This window comes from Mastomys coucha, unplaced genomic scaffold (assembly GCF_008632895.1).
Source record: "Mastomys coucha isolate ucsf_1 unplaced genomic scaffold, UCSF_Mcou_1 pScaffold22, whole genome shotgun sequence".
Taxonomy (NCBI): domain Eukaryota; kingdom Metazoa; phylum Chordata; class Mammalia; order Rodentia; family Muridae; genus Mastomys; species Mastomys coucha.
This window is the reverse complement of record NW_022196905.1, coordinates 161,771,262-161,796,500: the sequence shown is the minus strand read 5'-3', so window position 1 is coordinate 161,796,500 and position 25,239 is coordinate 161,771,262. Positions and strand designations below refer to the sequence as shown.

General features: G+C 43.7%; 1 protein-coding gene, 1 long non-coding RNA gene and 1 other non-coding gene across 6 annotated transcripts in view; 1 reads left to right on the top strand and 2 right to left on the bottom strand.

Moving 5' to 3' along the window:
- The window catches only part of LOC116104739, a 33,753-nt gene extending 21,101 nt beyond the window's left edge, over window positions 1-12,652 (bottom strand). Inside the window, exons 1-3 of the mRNA XM_031391211.1 lie at window positions 12,526-12,652; window positions 11,833-12,066; window positions 8,037-8,154 (exon numbers count right to left, since the gene is read on the bottom strand). Of these exons, the coding sequence (XP_031247071.1) occupies window positions 8,037-8,154; window positions 11,833-12,066; window positions 12,526-12,547 (374 nt within the window). The 5' untranslated portion in view covers window positions 12,548-12,652. The remainder of the gene's footprint in view (window positions 1-8,036; window positions 8,155-11,832; window positions 12,067-12,525) is intronic.
- A 706-nt stretch (window positions 12,653-13,358) lies between these two features.
- Window positions 13,359-25,139, bottom strand: LOC116071192. Of its 4 annotated transcripts, XR_004110756.1 has the most exons (5): window positions 25,013-25,139; window positions 24,321-24,564; window positions 17,589-17,638; window positions 14,570-14,811; window positions 13,359-13,380 (listed from the first exon to the last, which is right to left on the bottom strand). It is a non-coding gene; the product is annotated as an uncharacterized LOC116071192 (long non-coding RNA). The 4 variants fall into 4 exon arrangements; XR_004110759.1 differs by lacking the exon at window positions 17,589-17,638; XR_004110758.1 differs by lacking the exons at window positions 13,359-13,380; window positions 14,570-14,811 and adding an exon at window positions 14,856-15,223 and having other exon boundaries at window positions 16,916-17,638.
- LOC116071786 lies at window positions 13,515-13,645 on the top strand. Its single transcript, XR_004111151.1, has one exon. It is a non-coding gene; the product is annotated as a small nucleolar RNA SNORA17 (small nucleolar RNA).
- Window positions 25,140-25,239: the final 100 nt, after the last annotated feature.

Below are 25,239 nucleotides of genomic sequence, written 5' to 3'. Positions count from 1 at the left end.
TTCTCTTCTCCTTCCCTTCTTTTCTTTTCTTTTTTCCCTTTTCCTTTTCCTTTTCCTTCCCTCCTCTTCTCTTCCCTTTCCTTTTCTTTTCTCTTCTCTTTCTCTTCCACTATTACCACCACTGCCTCCACCACCGCCACTTCCTTATTGTTCTCCTCCTTCTTTTCTTTTTTTCCTTCTTTTTAGTGTGGTACAATACTAGAGACATAACTTAGAGCCTTAGGTATCATAGTATTGAGCTATACTTCCAAACCTCTGTTTTTATTTAGTCACAGAGAACATCAAATTTAAAGTATGATACAATAGTGAAAAGGTGAACTCAGTCTAAGTATCCACATGTAGGTAGTGGATAGACAAAGAAGGGTCTGTCCATAAAAGGAATATTGTTCAGCCTTCAAAGGAGGGGGGGAATTGTGACAAATATAACAATTTGGGTGAACCTTGAGGGCTATATGCAGACCGAAACAAGCTAATCTCAAGAAGACAGACATATAGGATTCTAGTTATAGGAGGTATCTGGCATGTTCAAATTTATAGAGATAAAGTAGAGTTGGATTTGTCAGGGTCTGAGGGATGGGGCATGGGGAGTCAGAATTTAATGGCTACAGATTTTGACTTTTGCCACATGACAAAATATTCTGGGATAGATGATTAATATGGTTATGTAACCGGAATGTTCTAATTTCCTTTGTACTATGCTCTCAAGTGTGGCTAAGATGGTACATTTCATGTAGTATATAATTTTCAATAGAAAAGAATAAGTGACATTGTATTAAGATAAACAAAATACAATGGCTTTCTGAACTCCATCAGTCATTTGGATTTTCAAGAGATTTTCTGGAATTTTAAAAGGCCCCACCTCCTTTTCCTTTCTCTGGGATTTCATGCCCAAACAAGTCACAGAAGTAAGTAGAAGTTTTTAGCATCAGGCAGGGAAATGATTGGGAGACTCACATTTAAAAATTAAAGCCATCTCAGACTTTCTTGTTCTCAGGAAAATTTGTTCCTGAATTATTAATTCTGTTTTGCTCCCTTATTAAAATAAAGATAACAGAGTGAAATTGAGGTGCTTCAACTCACCTGTCAGCATCTCTCAACAGAATCAACAAGTTTTAGCTCTCTAAACTCACCTCCAGTTTCTTTGCAAAGTTTTAAAAATTGGCTTTGCTTTGTAACTGCTTTGCAGTGGATTGTGTGGGTTCAGGAAGCATTGTGAGGCTCTGTCGAGCTGAGGACAATTCCTTTTCTCCTCTTCTTCCTCCTCCTCCTCCTCTTCCTCCTCCTCATCCTCCTCCTTCTCCTCCTCCTCCTCTTCCTCCTCCTCCTCCTCCTCCTCCTCCTCCTCCTCCTCCTCTTCCTCTTCCTCCTCCTCCTCCTCCTCCTCCTCCTCCGCCTCCTCTTCCTCCTCCTCATCCTCCTCCTTCTTCTCATTCTCTTCCTGCTCCTTCTTCTCCTTCTTCTTCCTCTTCTTCCTCTCTTCCTCTTCTTTTTTGTTATTTAGATATGTCCATATAACCCCACATTCTTCAAAAACATGTGCATTGATAATTCTATTAAAAACAGAAGTAGAAAAAAAACCAGAAGTAGAACATGCACTCATGAAAAATACACATTATAATGTTGAGTTTGCTGTATTTTATGAAACCCTGGACTAAATCAGAAAAAAAAAGTCTTTTGGAATTGCAGAGGCTCCTCCAGACCTCTCATCCCTTAGGGTGGGTTCTTTTTAGGGCTTCTAACATCCTGATTTTTTGAGCATTTTCTAACTAGAAACCTGGAGGCTATTCATTGTTGACTTCTTTGACTCAAATGTGCTTGAACGATTCACCCACGTGCTGCCTGGACTTGTACTCTTGCTTTTTTCTCATGGAAATACGCTGCGGTTTATTCCCCTCTTCTGCTGCTGTGCATTGGTTGTTTCTGTTTTTTTGATGAAGATCAAGTGTTGCTTATGAATGTTTCCACAGAAATATCCAACACTGACACACTTGCCTTCTCAGTCCTTCTCACTGCGTTCCTCGAAGGGAGATGAATTCCTGCCACAGGGGAGATACATGATGGTGCTGATGTTCATATAGACACCAAACACCCCTGCCCTGAACTAGCTGAATGTGTTTAAACTCTAACTAACCCCCTGGACTCAGAGTTGGCAGTATTTTCTTACCACAAACTCTAGTGAGTGGGTAGGCATGACATTATGCTGTTTCTTTGCTATTTATAGACTTGTTTTTGTAACATGCCCGTTCAACTGCCGTATCCAAAGATGAGGCTGCCTGCTTCATTCTTGGTGGCTCACAGGTACTTTAAACATAGATCTTCTGAATGAAAACACGTCACTGGATTGCAAACATGTGGTTATTTAATTGTATTATTTTAAAAAAGATTTATATGTATTGTTTTTAATCGTGTATGTACATGTGATTCTGATGACAATGAGAGGCATCTCATCACATTATTTAAGACTGGGTATTATGTATGATGCGCATAAAGCCATTAAGATTTGCCATAAGAGCAAAGAGCCTTCTATTTTTAAACCTTTATTATAATTTGATTACAGATCCATAGTATTATGGTGTGTTGTGTTTAATTTAGGTACCAACTTCAAGGGGAATTTGGATGTTATTAACCTTTAAGTCAGGAGACTCTGAATAAAGCGGGCTTGTCTGTTAGAATGTGGGTGCGATTCATCTAAGTCAAGGACTCAAACAGAATGAGCTGTGATCTCTGAGCAGGTGGGTGCCTCTCCATGTGGCCTTTGGGCTCCTCTGTGCCCCTGGGAGAGGACTCTCAGCTGGCAGTCCACACTGCGGTAGTCACTTGCCTGCTTTCACAGAGTGGGTGCCAACTCCAGTGGTACACCCTTTTTCAACTCTGTGGACTATGTGGCCTATTACTCTGGACTACCATCACTTATGTACTGTTACAAACTGGAGTGATGGTACCGTGCTCATGGTCGGAGCCCCGGAACTCCTTGAGAACTGAGTTTCCAGTCGTTGTACTTTTTTTTTTTCTGTAGATGTAGCATTTAAAGGCTGAACTAGCCATCTTCTTAGTCCTTCCAGGTAAGTTAGAGTCTCTGGAGCTCAGGAAGGGGGCTACTGAAAGGCAGGGTTGGCTTGTCACAGCACACAAATCATCTGGGAACTGAGCCAGGGCATAGACCTGGAACCACAGTGAGGGACATGGAAGGAAGGCAACAGCTGTAAGAATGTGAGAAGGCGAGGACTGGGTAAGCCTAGGAGGAGAGGCCAAGAGGTATGCTGGATACAGTAGCAAGACAAGGAAGCTCCTAGCGTTGTCCCAAGTGAACTACATGAAGGCAGTCTTATGCGATCCTCCAATATTTCCTGTTCTGATGATAAGGCTTCTCACCCTACTATGTCTGTTTTGGTTTGATAGTCTTTACTCACTGTAGAGAAAAGAATATGGGGGGGGGGGAAGATGGTTGTTTCTTGAGACATAATCTTATCCAAACAGTCATAAGCTTGCGGGGGAGGCTGAGGAAGAGACTTATGCTCCTCCTTGATATTTAATTACGTGCAAGCCTGCCCTTTAGAGTCCATAGGAGCCCCAGGGAAAATGTTATGTGAGGTAATGAATTTTTATTACTTGTACTTGAGCATTGTGTTGAGTCTACTTTATTACCTGCTTCATATGGCCTTTTCCCAATCTATTGACCTCAGGGCAGGAGGAAGGACCCTCACATGGTACACACTTTAGTAGATTCAGATCTGTAATGGACACTAGGATTTTGGAGGGCTTAATTCAGCCATGGAATAGAGATTTGTTTATTCAGGATCTGGTGAAATTTTCTGTACTATATGCATTCCATTCCATGAAAGTTAAGGTCCTTCTCAGGGGAGGTATTCTTTGAACAAATTCTCCTCCTCCCCAGGTCTTGCCTAAATAACCCAGTGTTTGATTAAGATGATGATAACTGCCTAATTATATTATTTAAGACTGGATATATGGTTGTATAAAGACACAGGAAAGGTACATTTCTTTTTTGAATGAGCCAAAAAAAAAAATCAAGAAAATTATTTTCTCAAATAAAATGTTTCATTTAAATGGTACATTTCTCCCCTATGTGTTTTAAGTCCTGGCAGAATGACCCCCATTTTAGTTGCTTTTATGTAATTAAGAAAGACAAGTTTTTTTAGGATTGTAGTTCCAGAGGGATATGAGTCTATCTTGGTTGAGAGGCATGTCAGTAGAGCAAGAAAGCAAAATGACCAGAGCAGGAAGCTGAGGGATCACATCTGGTCCAGAAGCATAGAGACTGGAATGGAAGTCGGGTGAGGTTGCCTAATCTCAAAACCTGCCCACAGTGATACACTTCCTGCTGTGAGGCCACCCCTCCCAAACCACCCCAAACAGCAGCACCAGTTAGTGATCAAGTGTTCAATACCTGAGCCTATCAGGGACTTTTCATTCAGACAACCTTGTGTCTGCATGCTCCCACTATGGGTAATCCCTTTGTGGTTTTTCAGTTCCATTATAGCACGTGATATTGACACTCTGCTCACCCAAAAGAAAGTTATTCAGTTATTATTATATTAATATATTAAATATATTATTATATATTTCTGTCAAAGTGCAAAGATAACCAGCAACTAACCAACCAACCAACCAACCAACCGAGCAGCCAGCCAGCCAACAAATCTTTCTGTTATGAATATAACAAAATGCCAGTGCTACATAATTCCCATATAAAGGTACCCAGACTCATTACTGTGGAAGTCCTTTTTCCTCTGACCCCACATCTCTGGCAGGTATAGCACAATGCCCTTCATTGTCTGTCCTGCTTTTCTGCATTGTTTAAGTAGGGTACCGAAGGGCAGTCGGATCTGCAGAGTAAGCTATCAACTTGCAGATGCTTCTGCAGTCTCCTTGGGACCAAAGAAAAAGTGGAAAGAGAAGGGTATTGGATGGGAGACAGGCTGTGAGGACAACAGGGAAACTGTGTACAACAGCATGCAAGTTGAGTACCAGGAATAGTCTTTTTTTTTTTTTTTAATTTTTATTTTTTTGTCTCAGCGATTCCTCCTGTTTGTGTGAGATAATGTGGTGGAATAAAGCATGGCATAGCTGAAGGTACACATGGGACAGAGAGGCAGTGGCTGAAGGAACCGGCCAGGGGTAAGCTGTCCAAAAGCCACAAAGTCTATACAGAGAGGTTAATGGAGTAACAGTCTAAGCTTGGGGTTGGCAGAAGTTGCTCCAGACCCAGGCAAGGAAATCTACACAGCATATGTGATAGGATAGTATCAATCAGGGTTTTCCACACCCAGTGTGTGTGTGTGTGTGTGTGTGTGTGTGTGTGTGTGTGTTACATATACATGTATATATAATGCATAAAAATGCAAAGAGGGAGAGAATATGTGTATGTATATATAGAGAGACAGAGGGAGAACATATGAATACATAGATAGAATATCTATGAATATATAGATAGATGATAGATAGATAGACCTATGGATAGGTGTTCTGTGGTTCAGACACATGGTTATAGAAGCTGATAGGCTCACGTGTAGATGCTGCACTGGAGAGTGAGACCTGACTCTTCACTTGCAGTTAAAGTTGAAGGCTCTGGTGAAGCACTTCTTCTTGCTTGAGAAGGCCTGGTTGTTTTTTGGATTCAGCTTTCTGGCTGGATATAGACAACCTACATTGTTGTAGACACTCTGCTTTATCCAAAGCTTATCAGTTTAGCTGTTCAGGAAACACTCTTACAGAGTCACCCAGAATAATCTTTGTTTGATTATCTGGGTACTGCAGTCAAGCCAGTTTGACTCACATAAAATGAATCATCGTGTAGGACCAGGCAGGTCGGATACTTGTGGAAGATGGAGACCTCTTTTCAGAGCTGTGCTTTCTTTGAGTCTACACTCTCATCAGAAGCCCCACATGACTGTGGCACTGACTGTGTTAGGAATACACACAGGAGCATGTGTCCTTATTACATGTTGGAGCATCTTCTGGGCATATGCCCAGGAGTGGTATAGCTGGGTCCTCCAGTAGAACTATGTCCAATTTCCAGAGGAACTGCCAAACTGATTTCCAGAGTGATTGTACCAGCTTGCAATCCCACCAGCAATGATGCTCCACCATGTTCATAGCAGCCTTATTTATAATAGCCAGAACCTGGAAACAACCCAGATGTCTCTCAGCAGAGGAATGAATACAGAAATTGTGGTACATCTACACAATGGAATATTACTCAACTATTAAAAACAATGAATTTGTGAAATTCTTAGGGAAATGGATGGATCTGGAGAATATCAGCCTGAGTGAGGTAACCCAATCACAAAAGAACACACATGGTATGCACTCTCTGATAAGTGGTTATTAGCCCAGAAGTTCGGAATACAGGAAGAACAACCCACAAACCACAAGAAACTCAAGAAGAAGGAAGATGAAAAGGTGGACATTTCATTCCTTCTTAAAAGGGGGAATAAAATACCCACGGAAGGAGTTGCAGTCTAACTATGGAGCAGAGACTGAAGGAAGGACAAGCCAGCCTGATATAGCTGTTGCCTGAGAAGCTCTGACAGTACCTGACTAATACACATGTAGAGGCTCACAGCCATCCATTGAACTGAGTACAGGGTCCTCAATAAAGGAGTTAGAGAAAGGACCAAAAGAGCTGAAGGGTTTGCAGCCCCTTAGGACGAGCAACAATATGAACTAACTAGTACCCTCAGAGCTCCCAGGGACTCAACCACCAACCAAGGACTATGCATGGTGGGACTGATGGTTCTGGCAGCATGTGTATAGTAGAGAATGGCAAAGTTGATCATCAATGGGAGGAGAGGCCCTTGGCCCTGTGAAGGTTCTGTGCCCCAGTGTAGGGGAATGCCAGGGCCAATAAGTGGGAGAGGGTGGGGTGGCAAGCATGGGGAGGGGGAGGCAACAGGGGTTTGTTCTTGTTGTTTTTGTTTGTTTGTTTGTTTGTTTGTTTTGGAGGGGAAACTGGGAAAAGAGAAATCATATGACATATAAATAAAGAAAAAAATATAATAAAAAAATCTGGAAGAAAAAAAAAAGGAATACGCACAGGGAAAAGCTAGAGGGAGCACACCACCCTCCATGCCCCTGGGGATATGGTGCCCTCACATGTAGGTCACATGGAATTCAGGATGTGAGGGCATATTGATTTTGCCACGGCCTTTTGTGGCTTAAACAGGAAATGTCTCTCCATCCAGCTGGTGGCAGTGTTTTTGAAGGCTGTGGAAACTTTAAGAGGTAGAACCCAGATAGAGAGAGTTCGTCAGTGGCGGGTGAGGGGCGTCTGTGGTGCATCTTGTCCCTGACACTTTCTTCTTCCTCTGCTTCCTGTCCACCACAGAGTGCACAGTTATCTCCATAGTTTTCTCTCATCGTGATGTTCTGCTCACATGCATGGGCCAAGTGATCCAGTGTGAATTGTGAGACAAAATAAACATTGTCTCTCCTTAATTGTTCTGCCGGGTATTTTGGTCACAGCCATGTAAAGTAACTAATTTGCCCTCTTTATTGAAGTGGAGGTCCTGGGAGGAAGATTCTTCGATTCTTTGTGGTGTTTCTACTGCAGAAAACATTAGGAAAAACAAGAAACACTGAGAAAGGTGAAAAAGCTATTATTACTGTTGAGAATGGAAGTCTATTCTTTGGGAGGCTTAATTTGGTCATAACTTCAACCTAGGCAAAGTCTTGGGCTATTGCCAGCATCTGCATCCTGGGTTACAGCCTTGCCTGCCCACCCCACCCCACACCCTCCGCTGTGAAAGGGACATCTTCTCTCCCTCAGCACAGGAGAGAGAAGAAGGACCACAGCCCCACTTGTCCTGGGTTTCTCAGATTTCCCTGACTCACAGCTGCTGCCTCCACCAAAGCAAGCCTGTTACAGGGAAGCTGGGGAGGATCAGAAGCTGGCACTTAGCATCTTTTATTTTAGTGTGATTACTCCCGTTTCTGCCCCTGGAGATGGGCTCATTTCAGCATCCTCAGAGGCCAGTTTCTCAAAAAACAAACAAACAAACAAACAAATCACTCACATTTGCCCAGGACAGAAGCAAATGGAATTGAACATCCCAGCTCCGACACAGGATCCAGACACATTTTTATTTTTAAGACCATTCAATTTTCTGACTATACCGGAATCATTATGAGGAACTAAGAAGAAAGAAGATAACAGAAAACAATCTAGCATCCAATCAATTCAGAACATCTGTCAGGACCAGGTACTACACAGTTGAACTGACTGCTAGGATATTAGCATCCTCCACACCTCACAGGGATCTCTACATGCAGATGTCTACATGGCATTCTCTCTGATTCTCTTCCTCATATATATTTGATGTATAAAAATTCTGTTAACAGAATGTCTGTGTGTACACATGATTTATATTCAAGACTGGAGAATATTTATTTTTGCATAGCTTTAGACATTGATTTTCTGCTTTAAATGATTTGAGAATATTTTCCCATGTCATTATTCAAGAGCTATATCACTCATTAATTCTTTTAAAAATTGCTATTAGTTTTCAAAATAAAATTAAATTAATTTTTTTACTTATATTTGACAATTTTGTATGAATACACACACACACACACACACACACACACACACACACACACATACATACACACAAGTTTGATTATCTACCCAGCTCTCCTTCCCTACTTCCCCTGGCTCTTCCCAAAAGTTTCTCATTTTGTTTTTGCTTTTGAAACCCACTGAGTCCAATTAGTGGTATCTGTCTGAGCATGGGCACTTTATCAGCGGCCATGATCCCTGGCACACATTGATCACCTCAGTTAGGGTATAGGCTCCCACTCATTTGAATCTTATTGTTACTTATGCAGGTTGATGTTTTTGCTGTTATAAAGATTGCCATGACCCTTCTGGCTTATGCACTGTGCTATTTGGTAGGGCACATTCTTGGAAATTTGATAGACTACAGCACAGACCATGGATCTTGTCACAGTTTTGTTTGTGATTACCTCACAGCTTTTGCAAGAGTATCCATGAGGGAAGGATCTTTATTAACATGGGACATTCTTAATTTTATACTCCAGTGTTTGACATTTTAAAAAATTATATGTGGAGCAGGGTAGGGTGGTGTATACCTTTAATCCCAGTACTTGGGAAACAGAAACAAGGGGAATCTCTGAGTTCAAAGTAGTCTGGTCCAGCCTGGTCTACAGAGCAAGTTCTAGGACAGCTAGGAACACACAGTTTTGAAAAAACAAAACAAAATAAAATAAAATTATATGAAGAACAAGCAAAGAGTAGAGGAACATCGTAGACTGAAGTGGAAATTTCTGGTTTCTTTGGTGACTCAGTTGTATCATGTGATTTTTTCTGGAAACTATCTCATCAGAAGATGTTTTTGCTGAAACAGACATGCGGTGTTTTTCTGGAAGCAGCCTGGAAAAGAAACATGTGATGATTTGCTAGAGTGAACACTTGAGAGAACATGTGATGTTTGGAAAGAGCATAAGTATAACCCAACAGACAGTGGATGATGCTGTGTGGTATTGGTTGGCCTTGACATTCTTTGCTGGTCATCGTTGGGCTTTGCTGATGCTGGTCTCTGCTGACCATGCTTCATGGTGTTGGGACAAATATCTAGAATATAGTTAGGGATTATGCTGGTTTAGAAAGCTGGGGGTCATAGGTTATTCTTCATGCTCCATACCTTTAGTAGCCTTGGACAGTTGGCTGGGTTTCTGCTACCAGTCATGATTACCCTCTCGTTTAGATGGTCTGATGTCTAATTATAGTTATTACTGTCAATGTATGTGCGCCAATACTGCACCCTGACGTGACATGCTGTTCATTGATGCAATTCACAGGTGTCATATCTGGGTAGGACTGTTGGTTGTCCAATGTTTTGTTTGGAAGCTTGCACACAGGCTTCTGGTACCATGAAGCTTGTACTCAGGGACGAGGCTTTTAGGCCACTTCACTCAGGGCCTTTGAACCCATGTCTGAAGGGGATGGTGCCTTCAGCTCTAGAGACTTACATTCCACCCTAGGCAGCAACCAATGGCAACCGCAATAGCATATCATATTTGGGGAGTCTCTTGAATAACTCTGGCTAACAACTCAAAAAGGGGCTTGTCAAGCTTGGTGTTGGATCTTTTGTTAGGTGGTGTACTGGCTAGTTTTGTGTGTCAACTTGACACAGGCTGGAGTTATCACAGAGAGAGTGATTCAGTTGGGGAAGTGCCTCCCTAAGGCCCAGCTGTGGGGCATTTTCTCAATTAGTGATCAAGGGGGTAGGGCTCCTTGTGGGTGGTGCCATCCCTGGGCTGGAAGTCTTGGATTCTATAAGAGAGCAGTCTGAGCAAGCCAGGAGAAGCAAGCCAGTAAAGAACATCCCTCCATGGCCTCTGCATCAGCTCCTGCTTCCTTACCTGCTTGAGTTCCAGTCCTGACTTCCTTTGGTGATGAACAGCCATGTGGAAGTAAGCCAAATAAACCCTTTCCTCCCCAACTTGCTTCTTGGTCATGATGTTTGTGCAAGAATAGAAACCCTGACTAAGACAGGTGGTCTTTGTCTCTTGGAGGGGGTATTGTCAGCCCAGATGACAAACTTTCAACTGAATTGTATATGTTTATATGCCACCTTACATATATTCTAGGCATTTTTACGGATGATTATGATTCCTTCTGACCTTTTCAGATATCCTACTGTTATCTTAGGCTCCCCCTCCTTTTGTATTTACCTTTCTCTCCTCTATATTAGAGTCCCCTCCTTTTGTTTTCCTATTTTCCCCATCAGATCACTTACATGTTGCTATTCCTATCCCTGTTGTTCCCCTGCCACATCCCCACCCCTTTCTACTTTTTTGGTTTCTGAAGTAACTCCATTAGTTGCATTCATACATGAAGTTTTAGAACTAGGAGCCTCAAAAGAGGAAAAAAAGTCTAAGAAATATTTAAAAGTAAAAGTTCATTGTCTCTAGCAATTAGCGGAATGTCAATCAAAACACCTCTTGAGATTTTCATCTTCCTCCAGTCAGCATGTCAAAGATAAGGATCACTTGACAACAGGTGTTGGAGGGAGTGTGGGGGAAAGGACCCTTATCTACTGCTGCTGAGATGCAACTGGTCCAGACATTGCAGAACTCAGTATGGAGAATTCTCAACATGCTAAAACTAAGTCTACCATATGACCCAGGCAAACCAGTCCTTGGCATGTGCCCACAGAACTGCAATCCTACTCTACAGATACTTGCTAGGCTATGTTTACTTCTGCTCAGTTCATAATATCTAGCAACCTAAGGAATTGGTCATGAAAATGGCACTTGCACACAATGGAATGCTATTCACCAGTAAAGAAAGAATGAAATCATAGACATTGCAGGTGAGTAGATGGAACTAGTAAAGATCTTAGTTTATGAGGTAAGCCAGATCCAGAAAGACACATGTCTCATGTTCTCTCAGTACCACCCCCATTCTTTAATGGCCAGCTCACATTCTGCTTCCTTTATACAGTTGTCCTTATACCTTCAGCAAGTATACAAGCTCATGCATTTCCTGAGCATGGACGTTCTAACCAGCACCAATGCTGCTCTTGATTACTTTAAATCCTTATGCTCTCGGTTGACTGTCCACCTATGTCTGCCTGGACTACGGTTATTCAGGTTCACCCTCCTCTCTGATGAAATATAGAGTTCTTTACAGCTGAGATCCAGGACCTATCCATCTCTGTCTCCTTTGCATTAGCAAGCACAGAAGCATGTGTCCCACTGGCATTTGATACTTTTATTCTTTTCAACAGGAAAGAAAGAAGCCCAAGAGGGAGATGGCCATGATGAATGTTTTATAAAGGCACATACCAGCCACTAATGGGTTGACAGAAGAAACAGAGCACTGTCCTTGTTCCAGATGTGTTTGAGTCCTTCCCAGCCAGGCCCGGGGAGAAGCCAGAAATGCAGCAATTGCAGATTGCATCCAAGGATTCGTCACACCTAATGGTGTTTCATATAATTTGATTGCCCAAGGCACCCTTTCCTGACCACTACACACCTCTTCTCTATGCGCCCTCTTTTTCACAGTTCCGTTCTCACAACCTGGAATAAATAGGAAGACAGAATAGTGGGCTGAGAAATCCATCATGATGCTCTTGAGTGCCGACATGGAACAGCAGCAAGGGACATGGAAGATGGTGAAAAACTATAATTACAATAGTTTGTTTTGCTGTCAATGAGATACTCTGTTCATCTAACTTGTTTCAAAATACTAAAAATGTTTTGTACGTATAAAAGTCTTCATATTTTTTTTGCTCAATATTATAGTATTCCCATCCTGTAGCTTTTATTCTCTGTGGCATTTTATTTTGTTTCATTTTATTCTATTTGCCTAGGCACAGGAAAAATGTTATTTGTAAACCCAAAAAGTGATTACCTAGGCAAAAGTGTGTTTAAATAATTGCATTTAAAAATTCACAATATAAATTAGAATCTATGTCCCCTGCTTATAGTTCATAGGTTGAGATCTTATCCCAAGGTGATAGGATTAGAGGAGGGTACCTTGGTAGGAGGATCTGGTCATGAAGACTGGACCTTGTGGGTGACGTTAGTTCCCTTAAGAAAAGAAACAAAGGGCTCATGTTGTTCTTCTACAATGTGACAGTTTGAAGATGTGTACAACCTCACAGGAAGTGGAGTCAGTAAACACCTTGCTCTCGTGAGAACTTGCCTCCTGTTCTGTGAGCAGTAGGTACTTCATGCTTGGATCTTCTGGTCTGGGGCATTCTGTTGTGATATCACATGCATGTCACCAGGACACACGCTCTAGTCATCTATTGATGCCCTTTTCTTTGCATGGTCCTTATTTTGTGAAGTCTCATTCTCTCTCTCTCTGTCTCTCTCTCTCTCTCTCTCTCTCTCTCTCTCTCTCTCTGTCTCTCTCTCTGTCTCTCTCTCTGTCTCTCTCTCTTTCTCTCTGTATGTGGGTACATCTCCTCACTTTCAGGTGTCTATATTGCTGCTTTTCTTTTTTGGGGGAGGTGGTTTACATATTTTAAAATTGAAGTATCAAACTGGATTATGCATTCTGCTCTTGTTCAGTGAATGGTTATCATTTCCTTTACCCAACAACAAATATCTCTACCACAAGGACAGCCATATTAATAGATATTTCTTGCTTGGGAGTTACAAGAATGAACATGCATCAGTCTGAGGAAATTCAGCAACACAGGAACAGCCCCATTGTCAGTTGCAGAGATATAACTGCAAACTTTACACATAGGCAAAGAATACATGTAGGCATGGAGCAACAGTGCCCTGTGAACCTTACCAGCATTGTGGTTTAATGGTCTTTTAAAGAACTCTCAGGACAATGCTCCTCCTCTTTGCCATCTGGGGTAGCCTGTCAACAGCAGACTAAGAAAAGGATAGAAAGAGAGAAATACAAGAGCCATAGTCAACATGCTCAACGCCTCTAGAACCATTTGACTTTGTTACTGTGACACTTACCAAATTCATAAGGGATTTAATATCTCCAAATTAATTTGTATACTACCCCTAGAGGCATGGTAGGTGTGACTGCTGTGTCACATGTACGTCAGTAGGTGGCAGAGAGGAGAGAGGTTGTGTTTTGCCCAGCATTCTGATTTGTGAACATCTGAATGATCAGTAGCCTAACAGTCCCTGAAGAACGTGAGCCTGAGATGACCGCCAGTCTGGCATGAGGGATCTGGGACACTAAGGTAGCCTGAGATGACCGCCAGTCTGGTGTGAGGGATCTGGGACACTAAGGTAGCCTGAGATGACCGCCAGTCTGGCGTGAGGGATCTGGGACACTAAGGTAGCCTGAGATGACTACCAGTCTGGCATGAGGGATCTGGGACACTAAGGTAGCCTGAGATGACCGCCAGTCTGGCGTGAGGGATCTGGGACACCAAGGTAGCCTGAGATGACCGCCAGTCTGGTGTGAGGGATCTGGGACACCAATGTAGCCTGAGATGACCGCCAGTCTGGTGTGAGGGATCTGGGACACCAATGTAGCCTGAGATGACCACCAGTCTGGTGTGAGGGATCTGGGACACCATGGTAGCCTGAGATGACCACCAGTCTGGTGTGAGGGATCTGGGACACCATGGTAGCCTGAGATGACCACCTGGTGTGTTCAGAAAGGCTTCCAGGACTGGGAGCAAGACAGAAACTAGAAGAACCCTGCCTGTGACCTTGGGACTCTAGCAAAAGAGAGTCCAAGACAGACAAGCCTTGCGAGGGGCCACTTGGGTGGGCCAGGTAGGAAGCAAGTTCGTACCCCTTTGCTCTCCTGACCAAGCCAGCTCATTCAGTCAACCGGGTTTCCAGGGATGGAGTGAGGCTTGAAAGGACAACTAGACAAGACTAAAACATGACTCCAGCCAGTGATGAGACTGAAGCAGCTTCATTTTTCTCCAACCTGCTTTTATGTCATTCTAGGTACATCCAAAAAACACAGTCAGTTCTTAGATCAAAGAAAAACTAATCAACCCAAATAGTAAACAAAAAGGTCACATAAGATAGTAATAAAGCAAAGTAGTAAACAAAGCCCCATGCTCACTGTTTCTGATATTTTTACCTGAGCCTGCTTCCTTGTCTGAGCCCAGTGACAAATGCCAAATTCCTAGAAGTGGCACCAAAAGCTCTCCACACTCTCCCAAGGGCTGCAGCTGCTGAAAAACAGGAGCAGCTCTCCTGCTCTCATGACTCCAGGGCCAGGACTTCAGCTTCAGGAGAAGGACATTTCACCCTTGTCCAGGCTTCCATGAAACTGCTCGCAGTCTCATGAACTGGGTTCTCTTGGGAGAAGGACCAAAGGACCTGAAATAGAGGGTTAGAAATGCAAGAGAAAACACAAAGCCAAGTTGCGTCCCAATCAAGGATTCCACTTTACTTAGAATATCCAGAACATATATAGGTACATGAAAATCTGAAACCGAATCTCTAGGTTACATGATATTTGTATAACATAAACACTGCAGAGAAGGTCAGGCACCAAAGTCCCCAGCAACTCGGATGTCTTCAGGCAGTAGGCGTTGTAGGTGTGAGGTGTGAACTTCCAGGCAGCTGCATCAAGGAAGAACTGACAGTCTGCAGGGGGCTTTTGTCTTAGCTCCCCTGGTGGTAGCCTCCAAGCAGAGACTGCCAGAGTCCGATAGCTGAGCTGAAGGATAGCTGAGCTGAAGGGAGAGGTAATACCTCCATACCAGAGACACATGGTAGGGTCAGCTACCTAGGGTCAAGCAAGAGGATCACCAGCTTAGTGCCATGGACCACTAACACGGAGCCAGCCTGAAATGACCACCAGTCCAGTTCTACTCAGGTCAGGGGCAACAGACCATGTCTGAGCTGAATCCTGTCTGTTACCATAATGCACCAGTGGGGCATAGCACTCCTAAGACCAGTCCTGAGATGACTCCAGCCACCCCAAGACCCCGGATGCCACTAGAGAAGCTAGTAAGTGGTGGAGAAATGGAGAGAAAGAGAAACAAGGACGTGGGCACAATGAGCAGAGGCAGAACTGGAGACTTGAAGGGAGTGAGGAACAGCCTGATGTGAGTAGTTAGTGATGCCACCTGGGATCATAGTGAGGTCCTGGCCTGTGGTGACATTTGTGGGGCGGCTATCTGGGTTTGTGACCCTGTAGCGCAGGGGTCTATTACCAGGGGGACATCCCTGGTCTGGGATAGCGCCTAGAGTCATGTTGGAGTAAAGCCTGAGGGCTTTACAGAACTGGCCCTACCTCTCGCCTGGGAGTCCTTGAGGGAGCTGACCCAGGGGGCAGGAAAGCAGGAGAGCTGACTGTGTACCTAGGCAGCTGCAGTTTTCAAGAGAGGAGGCCCTGCACCTCACCTGAGCAGCTCACCTGGGAGAGCAAACCCTGATGGCCTGTACAAGTCAGCGGGGCCCTGAGTGCGAGAGCCAGTCCTGAGGGTGTAAGCATGTGAGAGCTGGCCCTGCAACTCATCTGCCAGGTTGTGACACAGACAAGGGAGAAATGGCCTCCCACACTCTCGCCCCTTGCCATCTAAGGCAGGTAGGAGGGCTGGCCTTGGGGTCATGAGAGTGGGAGAGGTGGCCAAGTCCCAGTTCTGTAATACTTAGGAGAGCAGGCCCTGTCCCTTTCCTGGGCAGCAGGGTAGAAGTTGCCTGAGTTGCTGGTGAGCTGGTTCCAAGGGCATGGAATAAGGAGAGCTGGCAGGCTCATCAGCTCAGTTACCTCTCAAGCCCAGATCAAGGGTTTTGAATTGGCCCACCCCAACATCTACCCCATCAATGAATTGCTGGAGTCCATGAAGTGGCTGGTCCTACAGATCCCAAACCACAGGATCTCCATGACAAGGGGCAACGTCTGGTTATCTGAGAGGAGTCACAGGGAGTTTTCTGCATTGATAAAGTAGCAGAAGTCACAGGCCTCTTACTATACTGATGGGTCACTGATGCAAGCAAAGAAGTGTGGACAAAAGGGTGTACTATGGGACACCCTGTGACACACTACAGCTTCCACCAAAAAATTTTTTTCTCTGTTGGGGAGGAGGGAGGTTGCAAGGGTAAAGGGTGGGTATGAGGGAAGAGATATGAGTGGGGTTGGGGTGCATGATGCAAAATTCACAAAGAACCAATTAAAAGTTTTAAAAAATTAATTTATAATGTTAAATTCAATACAATTCATTTAACTTAAGCAACTCAAATGCATAAATGAGAAGCGGTACCTGCACAGAGACACAGGTATGCAACAGTTATTTTTAGATCATTAGAGGTTAGTGTTCAGTGCTTTGTATTTTCTTTAACCTTGAGAAATATACCACAGTAAAGAACGTTTTTTTCTTCTTTGGCGAAGTATAGAGCAAAATTATCTAAAATCATTTCACATGTATTCATTACAAATGGAAAGTAAAATATTGTCTTTTTAACCTTCGCTCACCTCAGAGTATCAGTTGGACTGGGGCCTAGAATGGTATAGTTCTCCACATACAAACTGAGTGACATCTGGAAGGCTGGAACTTCTGGTTACCTTCAGAGCTGGAATTGCAGCCATTAGGCATCATGCGCAGTACAGACCTTCCGCTCTGCACCCCACCTTTCCAGGGTGGCCTCCGTGGATAGGCCAGTGGCACATGAGAGAGGATACTACTTCATCCTGAGGAACCTTCAATGGGGAGTTACATTCTCTGTGCCTCACTATCTTGTGCATAAAAGAGAGAAGGTGCTGAGGATGAGGACGAGGATGAGGATGAGGATGAGGATGAGGATGAGGATGGAGCCACTGGTGAAGGGGAGACTGATATCTGCCTTTCTTGAAACAACCTCAGTGAGTTGATCTACAAGCACCACCTGGAATAATGACTGGGCACAAGCTAGAACACCAAAGATCCTGAAGCTGATTAGTGGACCTGGTGAAGTGATGGTGGTCCCATCAGTTATACAGAAATGAGAACGTTTCTTCGTGTCCTTGAGCCTCAGTGTCTTCCACAGCATTTGCAATGCAGCACTTGCAGCGTAGATCTGTGTTGACTGTTTGGTGAACTTGTATGTGTAAACTCCTGACAATAAACCCTGAACAATGGAGATTTCCCTATCCATTAGTAAGGGCTTACTTGAGTTTTCTTCCTGCTGGTCTCTCCAACTTCTTCAGCTCTGGCTTCTCCTGTAAAGCAAATATGGTGCATGCTAAACTGGGCCTTTGCCTCCATTTATAGCTGTTTTAAGCAAGGAAGTTTAAGATGAGAAATGACAAGAATTCTATAGGGTAAATAAAAGCCCTGATGCTCTACAGCTTCATTTTACCACAGAAACAATGAAACTCAATGAAGTGAGGAAAGGTACTCAGTTTCATGGGATTGGTTGGATCCCAATCCAAGTTCTTACTACTCAGTTCTGAGCTCTTAATGAGAACACTCATTCCCGTGTTTACTTGTCCAGCCATTATTCCAGTTGGTGCTTAGAGATAAACTCATTGAGGGCTTCCCGGCATCCTAGAATGCAGGTACCATCCTCATCCTCATCTCGTTTCTCATCCTCCTTCTTTTGACCACCACCACCTCCATCATCCACATCACTGCCACCTACCCCTTTTTTAAAAAAATAGGATGACAAGGCAGAGGAAATTTAAATAATCACTCTAGGTCCCTCGGGACTAACAGGCTGAAGTGGAAAGGTTCCCAGACCCACACATGATTTCACAGTGCACAGAGCTTACTGCTCAATACGTAGGCCCATTGTTAGTGCATGGTGATCGGTATGTTGGCTAGCGATCCCGATGGTCCCATTTAGTCCAGGCTGTGTAACAGAGCATCATAGAGACCACATGGCTCAAACAAGGGGTTGTTTCTTTGACAGTTCTGGATACTGGAGGTCAGGATCAGAAATGAAGGCAGCCCGTGGTCAATTCCGGTGAGGGACCTACCTGCTTGGCAGATAGATGGCTGTCTTCCCATGCTGCGCTCACATGGAGAAGGAATGAAGGGGGGAGAGGGGAGAGAGGGAGGGAGCACGCTGTTTCTAAAGGTAAATGCTACTTAGAAGAATACGTTTTGCAGTGACCTGCTGGCGTGGGTGCTTATGACAACAGGCTTTCGTACCTTCTCTCTTTCCCAGTCTCGCTGAGACTATAAGCTGTGCCTTCTGAGGCAGTCTGTGTGTTTTATGTATGTGTGTGCTATATGTGATGTGCTATGTGCATTTGTATGTGCTTTGTGTATGCCCGTGTGCATGTGTGTGCATGGTGTTTATGAGCTATGTGTATGGGCGTATGAGTTTGTGAGTGCATGTGTATTTGTGTATGCATTCGTATGTGCAAGGGGAGCCGAGTGAGCTGCACTCTATGTGGCTTCTTGAGGATGCCTCTGTGTTGTATTGTATAACTCTCCTCCAAGGCCTGGGGGCTAGAGGGAAATGTGTGGGTCTACTCTCTAACAGGGGCCTGCTCTTCCTCATCAAGGAGATCTATGTGCTTCTGTATAATGTCTTTACCAGGGCACAAAGGACCCCATAGGTAATGTTTCATTTTCCTCCAACCAACCCCTAGAAGGATACATTCTTATTTTCTACAATTGCAAAAATCTGATACTGACAAAGTAATGCCAACTGGAATTCCCACAATGTTAGTCCCATCCTACTATTTTTCATAGACCTGAGCAGTAATCTGACAGGACCTAAGTTCCTAATGGATGTTTGCAGGTGTTTGTGATCCTTCAGTTTCTATAGGAAGAGGCTCAGCATGCCACCCCTCCCGTGACCTCCACTGAAATGGACCTGTCTATGGACCTGTCTGTCATTTTCTCTGCTCCTTCTGCCTGTGGCTTGACCTGGTTCTCCACCATGCCCCCGAACCTTGAGCACATCCACCGCTTGTCAGGCTTGGCAGTGCTGACCCAGAGATGGTTTTCAAATGGAGTCAAGCAGCTCAGTCTGGCTAGTGAGTCATCTTGCCCCGGGGAATGTCTGTCCTATTTGTGTAAAGGTGAGATGGTAACCGTGACAGTAGACATTGAATAGGAAAGGAGAAACTTTAGAATAGCAGTTTGTAGGGACCACAGCTTGGTGACGTGCTCATGACTCACTAGGACTCTGTTTTTATTTTCTATCTGTATAGATTTGGCCAATCTCAATTTTTTATAACAATGAATCCCAAAGTTTATTTTATTAGCCCATGTTTATTGGCCAGATGGTTTTGGCTCACACTACTAGGCCTGGTGATATTAGAGCACATGGCACACTAACAAATGAGGTGAAGGTTTCTTCAGTGTGGTGGGAAGCGGTTCCGCAGCGCAGGGAAGAGCCGCTGCTGACAAATGGGATGCCGAGAGGCACCAGAGCAGAGTGTTTCCTTATAGTGAACGTGTAATCTAATTTCCCATTAGTCTCATGCTTTTGGAATTCTCTCAAGTCCTTCCATGTGAAACCCCGCTCGGAACTTGTGTTAAATTATGGTGCTAGCACAGGAAGCCAGAACAATGAGCGATAACAACATACAATGGCAAGGGCTAAATGGGGCCCAGCTGCTTTCATTATCTTTGCATGTACTCAGTTTGCCAATTGTTTTTTTCTCTCCCCTCCCCCACCCCCTGGGGATCCTTCCAGCAGGGCTTTGCAGGACTTGGGTAATACACAGATCATGCCAACCTGGCAACCAGATCCCTGTGAACACACTTTTGGAAGACATGATAAGAATCATCACAAAGTATTGTAGAAAGCTATGGGAAGAGAGGACATGTCCGTGTCAGAGATTGGACAGTGCTCACTGTGTGTGTGTATGTGTCATCTGTATAGGCATATATGTATGTGCTGTGTCTATGTATGTGCTGTGTGTGTATGCTGTGTGTGTATTATATAATGTGTGTGCTATGTTTGAATAGGGATACATGTGTGTGTTTTGTCCATGTGTATGCTGTGTGTGCATGCTGCCTGTGTACTATATGTGTGTATGCATTATGTCTGTATAGGTATATGTGTGTGCTGTGTATATGTGTGCTACATGTTTGTTGTATATGTGTGTGCTGTATACTTGTTATTTATGTGTGTGCTGTGTGTTACGCATTTGTGTGTTGTGTGCGTGTTATGTATGTGTGTGTGGTGTGTGTACATATGTTTGTGTTATATCTGTATAGGTATATGCATATTCTATATGTATATGTATGTGATATATGTTTGTTATGTATTTATGTGCCACATGCTATGTCTGAGTGTGTTGTGTGTATCTGTGTGTGCTATGTGCATTATTTGTATGTGCTTTGTGTATGTGTGTGTGTGCATGTGTGTGCATGGTGTTTATAAGCTATGTATATATGAGTTTGGGTATGCATCTGTGTATGCATGTGTGTATGTTGTCATGAACACAAACAATGTCAAACAATGTGTGTTAACACTGGTTTTTTTTTTTTTGTTTTTTTTTTTGTTTGTTTTTTTGAGACAGGGTTTCCCTGTATAGTCCTGGCTGTCCTGGAGCTCACTTTGTAGACCAGGCTGGCCTCAAACTCAGAAATCCACCTGCCTCTGCCTCCTAAGTGCTGGGATTAAAGGCATGCGCCACCACCGCCCAGCAACACTGGTATGTTATCAAAACTTGATGGTGTTATAGATTGATATGACATTCTCCCCAAAGGCTCACATACTAAAGGTTTGATGTCCAGATGCTGTTTTGAAGCCCCTGGAAGCCTTAATGACACAGGACCAAGCTCCTCTTGGGTCATGAGGGCAAGGCCATGGTGGATTACGAGCTTGTCACATGGAATATGTGACCATCCCTGGATGGACTAATAATTCTCCTGTTGTGTAAGAGAATACACATTGGCATGTGGACTCTTTACTGTTTCAACCTTTGATATGTTAAACAATTATCAGTCTCAGTAAAGATCCTCCCAGTCTCTACCCAATTCCTGTTTTAAGATCTGTCCCCAAGCTCATGAGATGGGCCAGCATAGGGTGGTGTTCACCCCTCGGAGCCTCTGCCAGGGTTCATTCTTTTTTTTTTTTTTTTTTTTTTTTTTTTTTTTTTTTTTTTTACTTTTTGTCAAGAAACCTCCTTTTCTCTGCTTGCTCCCTGCCCACACTTCCTTGTTATTTTACACACAAGACAACAAATTCTGAAACTACTGGCTCACAGTGGTTTTGGCTGTTGAGTTTCCAGGGCTCTGCATACTCACAGAACCCTCCAGTTGGGAGGTAGGGCCCAGTTGAAGGCCCTGGGTTGTTAAGGATGGATCCTTGGAGGACATTTCTTACCTCTGCTTTGTGTCTAACATGATTGGCATAGCCTATGCCACATGCTTCTGCTTCTGTTGTGGTTTGCCTTGCCAAGGGCCCAGAATAACCATTATGGGCAGAAGTCTCTGAGACAATGGACCAAACCAGCAGCTCCTCCTTCCATGTCATTATGCTCTGATGTTTGCACAGCAATGGAAGCCTGATGACACACTCGGACACCATGACCATATTTCATGAACCCCGATGTCAGAACACATGAGTTTCAACTGGCTATGTGGTCATGAGTCCTCGGATATGGCTGTTATCCCTCCACTCTCATGTTTTTCCCCTCTTGTTTATACTGCCTGTGGAGGTGGAGATTGCATGCGCGTGGTCATTTTCAAAGTTACCATAGGCTGGTGTGGCTCAGGGACCCATGTGGTGGCAGAACCAGAGAGCAGCAATGTAAAGAATGTTCCAGTTCATGGTTGCCAGTGCTGGCTTATACAGTACACATCCTGTATGCAGCAGAAAGAACAGGCTCTTGCAAACTGCTTACCCCAGGGACTCATGGACTCCCGAGAAAGTACAAGTTAGCTGTGCAATGGTCAATATTCTATATCTTACTGTAACTAATTTCCTATCAGCTTCCCATTGTAAATGAAATTCTACTACTCCATCCCCCTGCCACCTTGTTGTGTTCATGATGAATGAGAGTGTGGTTGTGGGTGGAAAGCACACCCATGTACACATGCAGATACAGAAGAGGGTGTTGGATGTCCTGTTCTATCATTTTCATTTTCAACCTTCTCCCCTCCAGACAGTGTCTTTCATCAACCTGGAGCTAGGCTGGTGGCTAGAAAGCCTCAGTATGTTCTTGTCTCCACCCCGATAGCCCTGGGCTATAGGTGTGTGTGTCCGCGTGCGTGCGTGCGTGTGTGTGTGTGTGTGTGTGTGTGTGTGTGTGTGTCTATAGGTGTGTGTGTGTGCACACGCGCGCGTGTGTGTGCATGTGTGTGTGTGTGTGTATGTTTATAGGTATGTGTGCGCGCGTGTGTGTGTGTGCATGTGTATGTGCGTGTGTGTGTGTGTGTGTGTATGTTTATAGGTGTGTGCGCGCGCGTGTGTGTGTGTGCATGTGTGTGTGTCTGTGTGTGTGTGTCTGTGTGTGTCTATAGGTGTGTGTCTGTGGGTGTGTGTGCGTGTGTGTCTATAGGTGTGTATCTGTGTGTGTGTGCATGTGTGTGTGCATGTGTGTGTGTATGTCTATAGGTGTGTGTGTGTGCGTGTGTGTGTGTGCCTGTGCATGTATGTGTGCATGTGTGTGTGTATGTCTATAGGTGTGTATCTGTGTGTGTGTCTCTGTGTGTGTGTGTCTGTCTATAGGTGTGTGTCTGTGTGTGTGTGTATGTGTGTGTATGTCTATAGGTGTGTGTGTGTGTGTGCATGCATGTGTGTGTCTGTGTGTGTGTTCATGTGTGTGCGCGCGTGCATGTGTGTGTGTATGTCTATAGGTGTGTGTCTGTCTATCTGTGTGTGTATGTGTATGTATGTGTATGTATGTATGTATATGTATATATGTATATGTGTGATTGTGTGTATATGTATATATATGTGTGTGTATATATATATACACACACATATATATATGTATGTTTGTATGCGTGTGTATGTGTGTATGTGTCCATGCCCAGGTTTTTGTGGGCTCTTATGCTTATTCATCAAGTGCTCTCATACATTGAGCTCTTTCCCCGGACCCCATATTATATTACTTTTAGTGTATACACCTTGACTTAGTCTCATTTGCTGACCAAGGATAATAATGGCTAGAGTCCTCAGGGATGTCAAAGATGTAACAGATTGGCTCAGCTTTTGCTCACTTTTACAGACAGATGTCTATGCCTTGTTTATTTTGCATATGTTTTCAGAGAATGTCTTATCCTAATGAGGATCAGATAATGTAGCATTGGTTTACATCAGGTTGACCCCTGGTGGGGATTGGCCATGTGGGGTCAATGTCTTTTCTTGGACTTGGGTGCTTGACGTGTCTTGAACCTGTTTTTCCTTCCTCGTTTTATAAACATGTCCAGGCTTAGCCAAAACAAAGGTCTCTGTGTATGTTCCCTCAGGCTCCTGTATTCCTGGAAACATGTTGTGCTTACCTGCCAGTCTCTACTCATATTCCTTTATGAGATTTGGTACTTTGTGGAATATTACTGTTTCCAGTTTAGCAGAAGGGAACCCTCAGTTCAGAAATGCCACATGACTTAGTGGAGGTCCAACAACTCATACAAAGCAAGTAGCTTTTCACCTTTGGGGTTCCCACTGTAAATTGGTATTCTTGGGGCTTGAGTCTCAGCGCTGAGCCAGGCTGGGCAGCATTTGGAGCTACCCAGGCTTCCTGGAACTTGACAGTCACATCAAACAGATGTCACCTCTTTTGTTATTTTAGTAGTTCAGCCCCTGACATGGATCCTAGAACTGGCAGGTGGTGTTTAAAATAATAAACAATGCCCAACACGGAAACAAATCTGCCTTTACAATATCCACAGTGGTGAGGCTGTTATAGGGGCATGCAAAGGCAGCGCAGTTGAGTAAACTTAATACTATGGAAATAAGAGCCCAATTGTCGCCATAAGCCTGACCTTAAAGTGGTTCTTCTGATGGTGGCTGTCAACAACTCTTCAGTTCTGCTGTGCTCTGTTCTGTGAGAGGAGGATGGGTTGGGTGGAGAACGGATCTCTGTGTGGTTTCCACACAAATGTGTCCTCATTGTAAGAACAGTGATTCCACAGCCCATTTGAGAAACCTCTGCTGAAATCCCACATGTCTCTGTGTCTCCTCCGACCCAGTCTTTATGCAGGACATGCAGTATACGCTGATATTTATCTGTGAAAATATTGAGAAAGGCAAAAAACAAAAGCCCAGAAGCATTTTAGGAAAGGTATATGGCAATTTCTGTTATAGGACCTACTAGATAAAGAACAGATTCCAACTAGAGAGAAAAAGAATCAGGCAAGTTGAGATGTTATCTGAGCTCCCAAATTAGGTGAAAAAAAAATGTTTTTCCATGTGAACTGGGCTAGAAAATAAGTATGGTCCCGTTTCCTTCCCAGAGCAGTTACAGCAGCATCGTATGCTCTTTTGTGCATGGAGACACAATGATAATTAAGATTCAAGCTTATCTTAATTTTCTTTGCTTCCACTTCCTTTATTTTTTTAAAATAAGTCACCAGATTTTTGTCTTTGATGTATGAAATGAAGAAAATTAAGTTCTTTAAGCATTAAATGACACAAAGACAATATACCTGTGGTGAGATAGATCTTTCTCAATTACCTGCTGGAAGTAATTAGGTGGTCACATTGACAGGAAAAGGATATGATCAACTGGGAGTCGTTTGTGTTGCACAGTGGGTCACAGAAAGACTGAGGGAGTAGCAGACTTGGATGCTTCTGATACTGAGACGTACTGAGAATCTCTGACATAGGCATTCTATAGTGGATAATAATGCCTGAGTGATGGTTAACACTGGCAACCTGGCAACCTAGAATTACCTGGGAAGT